At 34.9% G+C, this 16,402-nt stretch overlaps 1 protein-coding gene across 1 annotated transcript in view; it reads left to right on the top strand.

The window, feature by feature from the left end:
* ADAMTS19 (ADAM metallopeptidase with thrombospondin type 1 motif 19) overlaps positions 1–16,402 on the top strand; it is a 285,910-nt gene that overhangs the window by 225,423 nt on the left and 44,085 nt on the right. Inside the window, exons 17-18 of the mRNA XM_060008921.1 lie at positions 6,528–6,685; positions 10,410–10,563. Coding sequence (XP_059864904.1) covers positions 6,528–6,685; positions 10,410–10,563 — 312 coding nt within the window. The remainder of the gene's footprint in view (positions 1–6,527; positions 6,686–10,409; positions 10,564–16,402) is intronic.

Here is a 16,402-nt window from a genome sequence, read left to right as displayed (position 1 = left end):
TTTCATGGCCTATGGCTTGTATTGGTTAATGTTTCGTTTATACTTGAAAAAAAATTATCTTCTGCAATTGCTGACTCTTCTCTAAATATCGGTTGGCTCCATTTGGTTCAGGTGTTCTATATTCTTATTGATTTTCTTCTTTTATCATCTAAGGAAAGAGAAATATTGAAATCTCTGATTAAAACTGTGAATTTTTCTATATCTCCTTTCAATTATGTTAGTTTTTGCTTTGTGCATTTTGATGCTTTGTTATACACTTAAGATTTTATTATCTCCTTAATAAATTTTAAATGTCATTTGAGATTTTACATTTAAAGTAATTTAAATTTAAATGACATTTTTTAAAATTATCTTTTGATCTTAGAATATTCCTTGACCTGATGTCCATGCTATCTGATATTAATGTAGCCAATACATCTTTTTTGATTGGTGTTGCATGCTTAATTCTTTCTGCCTTTTAGGTTTGCTCTCCCTGTCTTTCATTTTTAAAGTACATTCTTGTAAATTGAATATAGTTGGCCCTCTGGCCTGATAATCTATCCTAACTAATATCATAGTACATTTAAACATAATATAATTATGTGAATATTGAATTTTTCTATGTATTTCATTCCTTTCTATTCCTTTTTTTCCTCTTAATCTGGCTTCTGTTGGATTTTTTTTTTAGTAGTCTGTTAATCTCCTTTATTTGCTTATCAGCCATGTATAGCTCATGTTTTATATTTTCATTGATTGCTTTACTGTATAAGTTTTTAACTTATTATAGTCTCCCTTCAGATTATATTGTGCCACTTTACATGTAATATACGTTCCTTAAAACAGTTGAGTTCCCTTTTCCTCCTTCCCCTCCTTTGCTATTATACATTTTATTTCTACATTTTATATAATCAACTTATTTTTACATATACTTTAAGCGCCAAAATACATTGTAACTATTTATGCTTTAAATAGTTAATTATACTATAAAGAAATTTTTTTTTTTTTTTTTTTTTTTTTACGGTACGCGGGCCTCTCACCACCGTGGCCTCTCCCATTACGGAGCACAAGCTCCGGATGCGCAGGCTCAGGGGCCATGGCTCACGGGCCCAGCCGCTCTGCGGCACGTGGGATCCTCCCGGACTGGGGCATGAACCCGTGTCTCCTGCATCAGCAGGCGGACTCTCAACCACTGTGCCACCAGGGAAGCCCCTATAAAGAACTTATTAATGAAAAAATTATATATTTATTTTATTTTATTTTTTAATTTTTTTAAATTTTTACTTAAGGATAGTTGATTTAAAATGTTGTGTTAGTTTCTACTGTACAGCAAAGTGAATTAGTTAAACATATACCCATTCTTTTTTAGATTATTTTCCCATGTAGGTCATTACAGAGTATTGAGAAGAGTTCTCTGTGCTATACAGTAGGTCCTTATAAAATAGACAACTAATAAGGACCTGCTTAGTTATTTTTGTACATTTACCAGTACCAGCATTCTTCATGCCTTCACATAGACACCTGTTTCCATCTAGAACCATGTTCTTTTAGCCTGAAGAACATCCTTTAATACTTCTTGTAGAGCAAGTCTGCTGGCAGCCAAATTTCTTAGATTTTGTTTGTCTGACAGTATATTTATTTCACCTTCATATGTGAAGGATATTTTCACTGAATATAGAATTCTATATTTTGTTTTGTTTTTTTCACTTTAAGATAACGTTTCATTGTCTTCTGGCTTGCATTCGTTGTAATGGTATATCCAGGGAATTCTTAAATCTTTTTTCCGCTATATCTAATATGCCTGTTTCTTTTTGGCCACTATTTTTTTTATGATTCCATGCTTTTTATCTTTTATATTTTTAACTTTTTATTTTATACTGGAGTATAGTTGATTAACAATGTTGTGTTAGTTTCAGGTGTACAGCACAGTGATTCAGTTATACATATACATGTATTTATTCTTTTTCAAATTCCTTTCCCATTGAGGTTGTAGATAATATTGAGTAGATTTCCCTGTGCTATACAGTAAGTCCTTGTTGGTTATCTATTTTAAATATGCCCACTATTAAGATTGTTCTCGCTATCATTGTTTGCCAGCAGTTTGATTGTATTGTGCTTTGGTATGGCTTTCTTTATGCTTATCCTGTTTGGGTTCCAATGTACTTCTCAGATCTGTAGGTTTATGGTGTATATTAGATTTGGAAAAATTTTGAACACTGTGTCTTCAAATAATTTTTGTGCCTACACTCCCTTTTCAGGGAGCCTTTATTCTAGGACTAGACCAGCTTTATTTCTAATATGCAGCCTTTCTAGGTTCTCCTCCGAAGAGTCTGTATGTTCAGTAAGATACCTTCACTCTGATAGCATAGAATGCATCTGTCTTCTAACCCTACGCAAGCTCCAGTAGTTATGCAGTTTACAGGTCCTAGGTAATTACTCTTTTCCCAGCCTTGCGGAATTTCACCCCACTTATTTGCAACTTAGTAAAATATTTAGTTTCAGGCTCAAAGGAACACCTTTGCAGATTTTTTTCTTTTGCTTTTATCATATTCGTATTTTGGTTGGTTTTCCTAATTACTGTATCATAGAAAACAATGCATTGTTTGTTAATGGTTCACTTCGTTTCCTTGAAAAATACCAGAACTTTTAGGAAAAAAGACTTCATTTGTTTCTTAAGAATTTAGTAATTATCAGTTAACTATAGGATTTACAGAAACTCAAGACTTTAAAAGAATAGTGCAAGTAAACAGATCATTCTCCTTTAAACTACCATGATAGTTTCTGCCACAAAAATTTTTGACAGATGAAGGATGAAACAAATGAAAGTTATTTTTGAGTGGCTCTAAGAAATTCTGTTGTAGAAGTTTTAAGTTGCCAATATTTGGTGTAATACCATGCTGCTTGATGTTAATGGATAGTGTTGTAGGAATTAGAAGGTAGTTAACTTCTGTAATAGAAAACAAAAAAATAATTGTGAAATAGCATACACTTGACACTACCCCCCACCCCGCTGCCCAAATTCCCTGTGTCCTATCAAAACTCTATTGTGTCCTACCTGCCAGGTACCTGGTTATTCCCATTTCTTTCCCTTGGGTCATTACATAAACTAGTAAGGTTTAAGGTAACGTCCAAAAGAGACGTAAAAGTGGAAACGAAAGACTTTAAGGGCTCAAAGACAGACAATAAGATGAACTGATAAATGATAGGGCTGATAGTTATGTGTAAACAGTGAGAGTATATAAGGAGCCTGTTGCAGCTTAAATAGGATGGCAGTCTCTACACAGCAAGCATAAATAAGTGAAATCCTCTAGGTTATGTCCCTCACACTATGTCAGCTTATGAAATATTTTGAAGCTCGTTGCTGTGTTGCTCCGTCTTCTCCAGTACTCAATAAAGCAGATTCCAGCTGCCTTAGCCAGTTTGAACTCCATTCTCTGTGTCCTCATCTCGCTGAAGCCCTCGTTATCTGTGCTCTGCTTGAGTTCCCCCTCTCTGTGGTGGGGCCTGCTAAATATCTTCAGGCAGAAAGTCAAGTAATTTTAGAGAGCATTGGGTCTCCTCCTCTTAGGGATCACAGTTCTCTGTTGTCCATTGTCCAGTGTCTGGGAACAGTTGTTTCATATACTGTCTAGTTTTCTAGTTGTTTACAGGGGGAGAGATAGTGCAGTTCCAGTTATTCAGCTATGGCCAGAAACTGATTTTCTAAAAACGTTTTTAAAGCTAATGAATTAAAAACCAAAACCAGGAAACACCACACACCCAGAGTATTGAGTCTGCATATAAGGTTGCTCTTAAGCTTATAAATTGTGTGGGTTTTCAGATACATGCATGTGGCATTTGGGCGGGGAACGCTGAATTCCAGAATACCAGTTGAGTCTCAACATTATACTATAGTCACCACAAAAGGTTTTTAAGGCATTTTTCTTAGAGATTTTCAGGAAATATTCCTTTGTAATAGTGCTATGAATATATGCTGAGATACAGGAAAAAAGAATGGAATTATACTGGCCGCAGTACAAATCTAGGCCAAAAAGACTCTCAGAATATTTAATAGACCTTAGAGAAATACAAGGGCGTACTTTACCTTTTAGGCAAAATCATTATTTTTTTAATCAATCTAGCATTATCAGAAGTATATCCATTTGTAGATGGTAAGAGCTATTTGCAAAGTGTTGAGAGTTTTCTGGCAACATATTTCCCTTTCAAGTTTAAAATTCAAGGTAAACATTAGTACTTGTATATTTTTCATACATCTGAAAATATTTATGCTTAATATTTTATCTAAAACATTCTACTTTATATGCAGTATGTGATAAAGATATTACTTGGTAGAAATTAAGAGGTAAAATTTCAATATTTCTATTAACATGTTGCTTATAATAATTAGAATATAAACTCCAGAAAAATCTCTTAGTGGACCAAAAAACCTTCACAGATAATTTATAATTTGCTTAATTAATTTAAATTTAAGAGGCAAATAACTAATAAGCAAATGAAAAATATCTTTAACATCAATAGCAAAAAGAGACTTTTCTAAAAAACTGGATTGTTCAAAATTCAAATCCTGATATTTCTCCTCAATCATTTTTTTTTGCTAACCTTTCCAATCTCACTGTTTGCTTTTATAACCCACTGTTTCTCATACTAGAAACCTGGCATCATCTCTGACACTTCCTTTCACACAGGACAACCAAGTCATCATCATATTTTATCAATTTCATTCCTAAATTCCTCTTTGCACCCTTCTCTACTACCTTGAGCCAAGCCACCATTACTTTCCATTGGGCTCCTATTCTGTCTTCTCTATACAAATTTGTCCTATGCAAGTCCCTTTTCTGTACAATATTGTTCAAAATCTTGTATAGTTTTATATTTTTTCTTAGGAAAAAGCCTCTAAAAGTTAACAAGGCTTATAAGGTCTGGCTATTCCTTACTCTTCAGCCTCATGAGTTCATGATCCACTTGAGTACATGTGGCATCTGCACATTTGCTACCTGATTCTCACCAAGCTGCAGTGGTGACCTTGGCATCTGTAGTTCCCTCAGTCTTGAACACTCTTGCTTCTCTTTTCCCCTGGCTAGCATCCTCCATAAATGACATCCTTCAGGCAAGCCTTTCCTGATTCCTCCCTCACAAGTTTCAGCGTAATTATAATTAGTTGGTTACTTATGACTTGATTAATATCTGGTTTGCTAGTTAGATGATAAGTTCTATGAAGCCGGAGAACATATTTCTGTTGTTCATTTGGGAAGTCCCAGAACTTTGAGTATTTCCTGATTTATAGAGGATGCTTGATAAGCAATGATTTAGGCATGATTAAATATTATACAAGAGAAAGGTGCTTTCAAGGAGTTGTTCAGAAATGGACACTCTTAGTCACTGTTATGAAAGCATAAATTCTTGCAAACTTTATGAAAATCAATTTGAAATTGTTTTTCCAAATCTTTAAATGTTTGATTTCTTTGACTCTGTAATTCCAAATCTGGGAATCTATCCAAGGGAAGTATTCAGGTATACAAATATTTAGTGTACAGTGTATTTATCTGAGCGTTATTTACAATATTAAAAAGTTGGAACTCCTCAAACATTCAATAAACAGAGATTAGCTTAAATAATATTTTGGAAGATTTATTGGCTTATTATCAAAACATTTTCATAGCATTATGACATAAAAACCTTCAATGAATCTTCATGTAAATGTTTTTGAAAGAGAAATTCAAATATAGGGGAGAGTTTAAAGTTTAAATAAAAAATAAAATCATTTGGAAAAAACATAAGGTATCCTTAATTTTAAATGATAATCATGGCATGTCACTTCCATGTTATGAATCTCATTTAAATAGTAGCACAGATCAGGTCAAAAAAGAAAAAGAGAAAAAAAAGTAGAGGTAAACAAAGTTACTCCACAAAATTTCATACAAATGATGGCTGTTTGTGGGTGAGAATTAGCATTTATCCTCCATTCTTGTACACAATAAATCACAAACTAGGGATGTTTAAAGGTTCTGAGTTCTGTTTTTAGAACTAACACATTATCTTTGAATTGTTTTGTATTGAACATAACCCTGTCATTCTGATCTGTTAACATTCCATGTCATGATCTTTCTGTCATCACACTCTTTCCTGGGTGGCATAGGAGATACAGAGCATGTATAAGATGTAGTACCAGCCTTCACATTGTTCATAGGATCATTGCATAGACAACATAGACACACATAGCCTTTAAAATAATAATATGTTGTTAAAGAATAAATGATTAAGGGACACAAAATAAGGTTATAGACATCGAGTGTTCAAAGGAGGTTGGAGGAGGCAAGGATAAACGTGACTGTATGGTTTGTGGACAGCTTCAGGAGAGAAGGAGAACTTCCTATGGCATTTGCTGTGATTGCAGACTTTCCCAAAGAGGAGATGCCTCATGTTTTGCATCAGGGAGCGTTGACCATTTAGTTTAGAAATGAATGAAATGCTTTTAACAAAATCATGCAAAGTGGATAGTGATTAATGATGCTGACTTGTTAATCTCATAATATTTTATAACTTTTTTATAGCTCTCCGAGACACTGGAAAACAGTCTATTAATAGTGACTGGAAGATTGAACACTCTGGAGCATTCAACTTAGCGGGAACTACTGTCCATTATGTAAGACGAGGTCTCTGGGAGAAGATCTCCGCCAAAGGTCCTACTACATCACCATTACACCTCCTGGTATGAGGGAACGAATCGATAACATTGCATAATCAGCTTCCTATGACAAAGGACATTCCCACCGTGCCTTCTCTTATCTTTTTTCCAAATTTGAATTGTCAAGTAAACATTTAAAATTATTTAAGAGGTGGGTTTTTAGGGTTTTTTTAATGTGTTCGAAATCAAGATGTCTAAAAATGGAAATTATTATGAAAGGAACACGATATTTTAGGGAATTCACAGACTCACAGTAGAAGTGAATTAGCAGGCAATAAGGTTCCTCTTTCCCTAAAAGCATATGTTTACTAACCAGAGTGGATGTCTATAAAGAGAGTGCTATAATATGGCAAACCGTAACATTTCATACATCTGTGAAATGGGCATTGCCTGAATCTGTATAAAATACCTTTGATAAAATGGTATTGGTCCCAGGGGAAAACGTTTGGTAAATATTTAACAAGGCTTCCAATTACCCCATTGTGTTCTTACTAGGTTAAGTGATTCCTGTAAAGAATTATGATAATTTGAATGCTTGGGATAATAAGTTTCTTTACCATGTAGCAGAAGACTAGGTCTGAGTTTGGAGTGAAAGAATCAGGACATTGGGGCTCTGCGCCCTTGCTCATGGCAGGTTCACATACCTCTTTTGACCTTGATCATTGCAGTCAATGCTAATGGCTCAGGAGTTTTTTCTTCTGGTGGCAAAGTCTGAGATTCACACACTTCAACACCTCTTTGAGTCCACACATAAAAACAACTCTAAAATACAGCCAACTGACTGTTTATTTGGAGTGTAGTGTGCCACATTATTTAATATCTCCACACAATTAAAGTTGAATTCTTCCTCAACTGGAGACATCTGTGTTGCCAGTATAGCAGCCAGAGGTTCAAATCTCATACTGGCCCATTTGCTTTTCCTACTTTAACATGCCTGCAAATCACCTGGGGTTCTTGTTAAAATGCATATTCTGGGGAGGAACCTGAGACCTGCATTTCTAGCCATCTCCCAGGTGATGCCACTACTGCTGGTCCACTGACCACATTTCAAGTAAGAATGTTTTAGAGAACTGCAGTCAATAGACTTTACCAACAGGAATATGCATAAAGGGAGCAGGGTGAGTTGCATGGGGGCCTTCTGTTCCGAATCTTAATACTAGTAATAATATACACCATCAAGCACTGAGAGTCAGACCCTATCCAAAAGTGCTTTATGTTCATCATAGCACTTAATCCTCAAAATAACCCTGTGTAGTATGTATTATTATTACTCCGTTTTACAGATTAGAAAACACTAAGTATGTAAAAGGTTAAATACTGTGCTCAGTGCCTCCCAGTAAGTTACTTAGCTTTGAATAAACTAGGTGTTAATCCATCTTCTATGCTGCCTCTCCTGATGCAAAGCTTAAATCTAAGTTCTTTACACCAGACAGCCTTGGATCATGAGTATGCATATACTTTAAATAATTATTTTGTTCATTCCCCCACAGTTCCTCTGGATCCTTTTATTTAATTTAAATTGGAAACTCCAGTCTGTGCCCTCTGCCATCTGGAGAGAGGAAAAAAAAAAAAATGACTAACAAACATTGTATGACCAATATCTGGCTCTTTCCATGACTGGTTCACTTAGAATAACAACATTATCAACAACAAACATTTGTTTAATGATTGGGCTGCAGAAAACGCCATCAGGTTGCCTCCCTTATTACATTAATGTAAACTACGTTTTTTTTAATGGAAGAAGACTGAGGCTCTTTTAGTGAGCCTCTAATTCAGAATCTTAAAACAATATATGTGAGACCTCAGTGTTGGGCAGAGGGAGTTTCCTTGCTGCAGAATCCTTAATCTGACTGGTAATTACCAAGGTTTTTCCTGGAAGCATGAAACATAATTAAAGTCAGTGAACTATGTCTAAAAGAAGGCATCTATGTGACCTGGATTTATTCAGTAATCCAAGGAAAACTGCACTTCTAAGATATTTTTCTTTAATGACTATTACAGATTGAAAGCTGGTACTGAATTTTGAAAGGCAATACCTTCTGCTGCCATGCTTCAGTATGTGCCCCTCAACTGTAACGCGGTCACACTTTCCTTCTTGCAAAGAATACTGCCAAGTTCAAATGGTTTAAGAAAGAGCTAATGATTTTTTAGCCAATGTCTTTATTTTAAATGGCATTAGGTATTCAAGGACAATCTAAAGTTCTATCGATGAAAAGGTAGTTTTTTAAGAAAAAAAGACATGATTTCACTTAATTAAATAAGTTGGCAAATAATTTATTTATATGTTCATTTCATCAATTTGAAAATCATGTAATAGTCTGGTTATTTCCATAAACAAGGTGAGTCCATCTCTCTCTTTTTTAACTCATTTAGCTGAAAAGTCACTGGCAACATGAAATGAGATATTTAAAGCCAAAATAAGCACTGTGATATACTTAGAAGTAGGATCCAGCATGTTAGTATATATGAATTTTTAAAGTATTATTTTTATTGTTGATATAGTTGATTTATAATGTCATCATACTAGTTCCCCAATCCACATATTAAAATGTATCTTAGTATTTCTGATAATATATTGAGGCAGAATCTTAAGAAAAAGAAGTAAAGAAAATTAACCCTGGGCTCATTTAAATTTTTTCCTATTAAGTGTTAACTCTGTAACCTGTCATTACAACCACCTTGATACAGATTAAATATTTAAGTTTTCTAATACTTCAACATAATTTAAAATTTAGATATATATGTTTTTATACATCACAGCGTGTCATATAGACTGCTTCCATAAATCCTCAGATCCATAGAAGTGATATATTCCATGAGCTTGTTTGACATATTTGGTGAAAATGTATTTATAAAGAAACATATATTCTCATTCATTCTTTTATTTAAAATGAGTATATTTCAGGTATTTTTCTTTCATTTAAAACATGTATGCTTGCCCATGATGATGCAGTTCTTAGCTTGATACTGGGTACCATGGGAGAACAAAGCAGACATGGTCCCTGCTTATGGTTTAGTCCATGTAGCCCAAAGTTCAATCATTCTCATACATCCTTTATGGTTTCTTACACTGTTTACATATGTGTACATAACTGTACCATTATTAAGTTAATTTGCAGTTAGAAGTTCTTTTTAACGTAAATTTCTTTTCAAAGGAAATGATCTTTATTATAAATGGAAAATTAGTAACCTTGCCAAAGTTAAACTGTAAGCATACATGGAATAAAATTCTTGTCCTCTAATTGGCTTAGAAGTTCTCTGCCCTTATGGAGTGAAATGATTTCCAAAATCTTCTCTTCCTCTGTTGACACAGCGACTTATTATTCATCTTTCTCTTTTATATGAGTGGAACGGCTTCATTTGATATTAGATCGTGGGTTATATCTTGATGTTATGTAGGACACATGTCCCTGTCCCCCCTACTAAAGTCATCTTATACTTGTACCATGCTTTGAGAGACTGTCTAGTCCATCAACTTGGGAGAAAGTGATGTGGTATCTCTGACCTTATTCAGGTGGCCTATGTTTTCCATGCTGTCTTTAGCTCAAAGGTAAGTGTGTAACTCCAGTGATTTCAGAAGCAGGACAATTTTAACATTTAAGCATAATATCTCAAGTCTACTATGTATTAAAGGAGCATGCACATCATGCAAAAAGCATTTTAAGGTATTCGTATCCTTAGTTTTATGCTTTACATTGAATATGCTCTCCTTTGATCCATCTGCCTTGATCACTTTTATATATTATAGGTGCTGCTGTTTCAAGACCAGAATTATGGTCTTCATTATGAATACACTATCCCGTCAGACCCTGTACCAGAGAATCAGAGCTCCAAAGCACCTGAACCCCTTTTCATGTGGACACACACAGGCTGGGAAGATTGCGATGCCACGTGTGGAGGAGGTGAAGTATTTTTCAGTATTTACCTTTCCAAAACAGCTTCTTTTCTGATTAACCATTGATAATTAAGACAGGTCCATAACCCCTTATCTAAAATTTCAAACTCCATAAAGGATTGGAAACTGAAAGTTTTTTGCGACACGTTTAGTGCCTAAATCCCTGAACTATTTTGCAGCAAAAACTGGCATGAATTGAAGAAAGGCTACGTACAGTTGTTACATATGTCACTCAATATGGTCACTCATTGCATTGCTTTGCATAAATATTAACACTTATGGGGGCTGCCCTAGACACCATACAGGTTGTTATGTCATATACTTACACTTTTATATTTACTTGGGACACTATACCATTTAGAGTTCAGAGAGATGGGAAGAAACCAACAAAGCATATTAAAATAAGTAGCCAACAACATTGGAGAAAAAACATGCAAATGAGAATGCTTTTCTGTAAGGCAAGTGAGAAAGTATTTATTACAAGAAAGAGAGAATGATCAACTGTATCAAAAGCTGCTAATAAGTCAAAAATAATGTGCACTGAAATTGACTATTACGTTCAAATATATTTATTGTATTTCAAAAGATATTATATTTTTATATTTGAAACATAGAGGTCAATGATGACTCTGTCAAAATTACTTTTAATGATTTGGCTCAAAAGACTAAGTGGAGTGAATTCAAGAGAAAATAGCATGTGATGAATTGAAGAAAGGACTAAAGGTAACAGGAAATTTTGCTGAAACAAGAAAGCAGAGAAATGTGGCATTAGCTGGAAGGGAATATGAATCAAAGAGTTTGTTGTTGTTTTTAATAGGGGAAATTATACATGATGATTTCCCAGTGTGAGTTTTCTAGAATAGAACAGAAAACTAGTGGTGCAAAGGAGAGAGCAAAAAATTTCTGGAGTGATATCCTTAAGTTGGCAGGATGGATGGAATGGAATAGTTGGCTTTGGATAGAAATATGGAGAGCCCATCACTAGTAACAGGAGAAAATACAGTATTTTGAACAGAAGCAGATGTTGGAAACTTGTGGTGGTACTCTTTTGGTTGCATCTATTTTATCAGTAAAGGCCATTTTGCTGCTATTAAAGGTGAGAAAGAAGATATGAGAATTTTGAAAAGAGAGGAGATGTGAAGTGGTCACTTAAGAGAGTGAGAGAATGAATGAAATGGTACATGTATTTTGACTTTATGGTAGCATTGATGGTCCACTTGAAGTTGACAGTCATGAATTTAGCTTGACATACATATCATAATGATACTTACCCTCCAGCTATGTACAGCATACAGATGCACTTGTGGTACAAGTTTTGGAATTGCCATGTGAGTGTAATAAAACAAAAGGAGAATCCGCTTGACCTGAGGTTGTATGTAAGGAGTTGAAAATGATTGGCCATGGAATTTAGTTGTATAAGGAGGAAACTAAAAATACAAAGGACTTTGAAAGACAGTGAAAAGGTGGTAGCACTAATGGATTTTAGGGCCTGGTGGAGTTAAAGAACTTTTAGATTCAGGGTACTTAAGGGAGAGGGCTGGAAATACAGGAGATGGTGACAGAAAATAGAGCTAAGAGTATGGAGGGGATATAGTTATTAGTAATAACAAGACCAGGAGAGTTAGTGGCTTCAGTGAAGTGAAAGTACAGATCTTTGGGAAGAGAAGTGTGCCCGGAACTGAGAGGCCTCAGTGTTGGAAGAATCGTTCAAATGGCTATAATAATTACCAAAAAAATGTGTTAGGAGCAGTATTAGAAAATAGAACAATAATCCAGGAGGTAAAATCTTAGAGTAAAAAGAGAGATTGAATCAGGGGTTGGTGTTCGGTTACAGCAAGAAGGGGACTGCACTGCATAGTCTGCTCCAAAGCTGTAGGTTTAGGAAGAAGGAAGGGAGAATGGTCTGGTGGTGACAGCGAGGGGCATGGACACCCATGCTCTCTAGATGTAAAGGTATGGGGTGTAAGCAAGAAAATGGCCACCCCACTGGTGGCGGTAAAGGAAGCAAGAAACAGTGTCCTCAGGAGAGAGGAAAAGGGTACCGGGAACATCCAGAGGTTTGGAGGCTGGGGAGGAACAACTTCTGCTGCAGCACTTGGAGCTCTGGGGTCACCAGAGCAAAGGCAACATGGTAGGCAGGGGAAGGGAGACATTATAAAGAGCATACTTTGCTCCCAGGGGTACAGAGTAATTATAACAAAAGGATTTCTAGTCACTCACAATTTAAAAGCTTGTAGCAATCACCCTTGGCACAATGAAATTTTCATTGGCCATGTTTCCCTGGGGTCCCATTATCACCATGTGACTTGGGATCCTGTGTCCTCAGTCCTCTCCTGCTGATGACCCCATGTACACCCAAATTCCTATTCCTCTGCTTCTCCCATTTCTTACTGATGTCAGGGCCCATTTCACTTAAGGCGTTCTGATTCACATCCCCTATCCATAAAAAAACAAAAACACAAATAGAAACAAACACATTTAAAGTGAAGATCCACAGAGTTAGAACTTTCTTCTTTAATATAACTCAGCTGCCATTCCGTGATGGGTTATCTGGAAATGGAGCAACGAAAAGGTTGCTGGTTCCTATTATTGCACTGAAAGGCAGTCATTAAAATCTGTTTACATCTGAGATTCTAGACAGGAAAGTGTTTGCCCAGTGAATTTTATTATACTCATTTTTTTTTCATTCTGCCATAATTGTGGTCTAGTAAAAGCTTCAGAAGTAAACATACAGAACTTGTCAGTCTTCAGTTTGAACAAGCGAATTTTTAGGGTTAAAAATTTTTTCCAAAATCACATTAATTGCAACCTAGAATATGTTTTGTCAATTGTCAGGCCTTAAGAAATAGAGGTTCAATGTAAATTATTTTAGTTTCAAGGTCAGAAGGGCTTTTAGATATTCTTGAGCATAACTTCATAATTATTAACATGAGAAAAGTGAAGTGCATTAGAGATTGAGACTTCCCAAGGTCACAGGCCCAATGTGGGAGGAGCCAAGATTAGAATCCAGGACTCCAGAGTTCAAGTCTTCTTTCCTCCATGTTATATACTTCCTTCAAGAGCAGTTCAGGGGTTTGGTGTCATTTCTTTCCACAAAGTATGTATAGCATGTCCCTTAGAGATTACATAGGTTTTATTTGTTTTTTTTTTAATTAATTTTTATTGGAATATAGTTGCTTTACAGTGTTGTTAGTTTCTACTGTACAGCAAACTGACTCAGCTGTACGTATACCTATATCCCCTCTTTTTGGGATTTCCTTCCCATTTAGGTCCCCACCGTACATTAAGTAGGGTTCCCTGTGCTATACAGTATGTTCTCATTAGTTATCTATTTTATACATTAGTATCAATAGTGTATATGTGTCAGTTCCAATCTCCCAGTTCCTCCCACCCCCCCTTTCCCCTCTGTATCCATACGTTCTCTACGTCTGTGTCTCATTTATACTTTGCAAATAAGATCATCTATACCATTTTTCTGGATTCCACACATATGCGTTAATAGACGATATTTGTTTTTCTGACTTCACTCTGTATGACAGTCTCTAGGTCCATCCACGTCTCTACAAATGACCCAGTTTTGTTTCTTTTTATGGCTAATATTCCACTGCATATTTGTACCACATCTTCTTTATCTATTCCTCTGTTGATGGACATTTAAGTTGCTTCCATGTCCTGACTATTGTAAATAGAGCTGCAGTGAACATTGGGGTGCATGTGTCTTTTTGAATTATGGTTTTCCCTGGGTATATGCCCAGTAGAGGGATTGCTGGGTCATATGGTAGTTCTATTTTTAGTTTTTTATGGAACTTCCATACTGTTTTCTATAGGGGCTGTCCCCGTTTACACTCCCATCTACAAACAATAAATGCTGGAGAGGCCGTGGATAAAAAGGAACCCTACATAGGTTTTCTTTGGATTCAAAGAGATGTTTTATTTAATATGTTAAATAAGAATTTAGATATGTCCTTACTTTTATTTCAAATGACTTATTTTATAAAATAGTCCTAATTATAAGCAATCTCTATATGATTTGCACTTGAATAAACCTTCTCTCTCAAATCTGTTCCATTGTGTTTAGTCAACAGTTTTCAATTATCTCTATGTTAATAGGACGTATATTCATTTCAATGCCAAAGTATTTCTGGGCATTTGGATATTATTTTCCTTTGCAGTTCATAAATAAAGTGGATGGACAAGGTTTCAAGAATCGCATTATTTCTGACTCCGTTTCGTCGATTTTATAGCCAGAAAGAGCTTTGTAATCTTTCAGCATATTCATGAATTAGATGAGAGTAAGTTCAAAGCATAGAACATTGGAAACAGACTCATGTAAAATTTATCTTCAGCAGCAAAGAGGAATAATAGAACTATTCTACTTCACAGAAATATTAAGCAAGAAAGAGCAAATAAAGTATCACAGGGCAGTATAAAATTTCAGTGTTCGACATGTTATTTTTTTGAATACAATTTTAAGGCATCACATTCCGGAAATAAGTGGGAAAAAGAAATTTTAAAAAAATACCTAATGTCCAGTAGCTAAATTTTTATCAATATCTTTTACATCAGTATCTCAAACTAAGTTTTAAAATTACCCAAATAAGAGTTAACTGATTATGCATTTCTATTAATTTATTAATACCAGTTGTTACAAGATAACAAAAGCCTAAGATATAAAAACTTCTTCTTTTAGAAGAAATATTAATTTAAAATACCTAGTAATGCTGGTGATCTCAAGTAAATTTTTCCAGCAGTTTAACTTGTACACTTTTCATCACGATCTTGTCAAATTCAAATCATAGTTCCAGAAAAATTTAAATGGATATATCATTTTGTACTTTAGCATTGGCCATTGATATTAGTCCTTTTATTTTCAAACATCGTAAAACATATTTGTGCAATAAATGTTTACTTTGCATTGGTGTTCTAAAATATCTAAAAATCTTTGAAGGGATGTTTTAAATTTATTTTGGCACCTTAGAAGTAGGGGTCAGTGGATAAAGGATTTTTTTGACATAAAAGACTGTTTGAAATGATCTTGGTCTTCAGAGACATCAGGGATCTATCATTCCATAATATCTGATGGTTTTTTGTGGAGTTAGCATTCCACATACTATATACAGTAACTGCATTACTCTAGGACTTTTATCTAGTAGATGAATTAATGAAATAAAACCTTGAATGAAGGCCCCCAAATTTAATAACGTGTTTTGAAATAAATGAAGAGTTAAACATGCTTTTAAGAAATCTGAATAGATACAATTTGAAGGGGAAAAAAAATAAGTCAGCATTCCACATTCTTCACATTAGTCCAAATCCTGCTAGCTTATGACTCTCATGCTGTAAACCTTGTATTGTGATATCTTCTAGACATGGCTTTCCTTGTCCATGACCAGGTTCTCAGGAGGCATCCAAGTTTGGGGGTCCAAATTGAGGAAGTATTTCAGTATACCAATACCTGTATCTTATGAAGGGTGCTGGGTTTTTTCCTGTTTTTCCCTTTCACAGGCACTTTGCATGTACCAAAGTAAATGTTATTAGCCAAAGAAAACGCACCAAAATATATTTTTGCTCTTCTCTGCATTATTTTGTTTTAGTAATATTTAGTGCCATTTTGTATCCTATTGATGCTTTCTTTACTTAAATTAATAGGAATGTTTATATTAATGTAAACTCTTTATAAACTTGAATTTAACACCTAAATAATAATCCATGTATTAGATTTGCCATATATAATTATTTCCCATAATTATTCATTTAGTTTGCACATGATTTTTTACCATCTTAGGAAACACAGTGTTGAGATGTACCTCTTAGTACAGGAAGTACTTTGAGCTTGAATTACATGT

This window comes from Delphinus delphis, chromosome 3 (assembly GCF_949987515.2).
Source record: "Delphinus delphis chromosome 3, mDelDel1.2, whole genome shotgun sequence".
Taxonomy (NCBI): domain Eukaryota; kingdom Metazoa; phylum Chordata; class Mammalia; order Artiodactyla; family Delphinidae; genus Delphinus; species Delphinus delphis.
The sequence above is the reverse complement of the archived record's forward strand: the minus strand, read 5'-3'. Positions and strand labels throughout refer to the sequence as shown.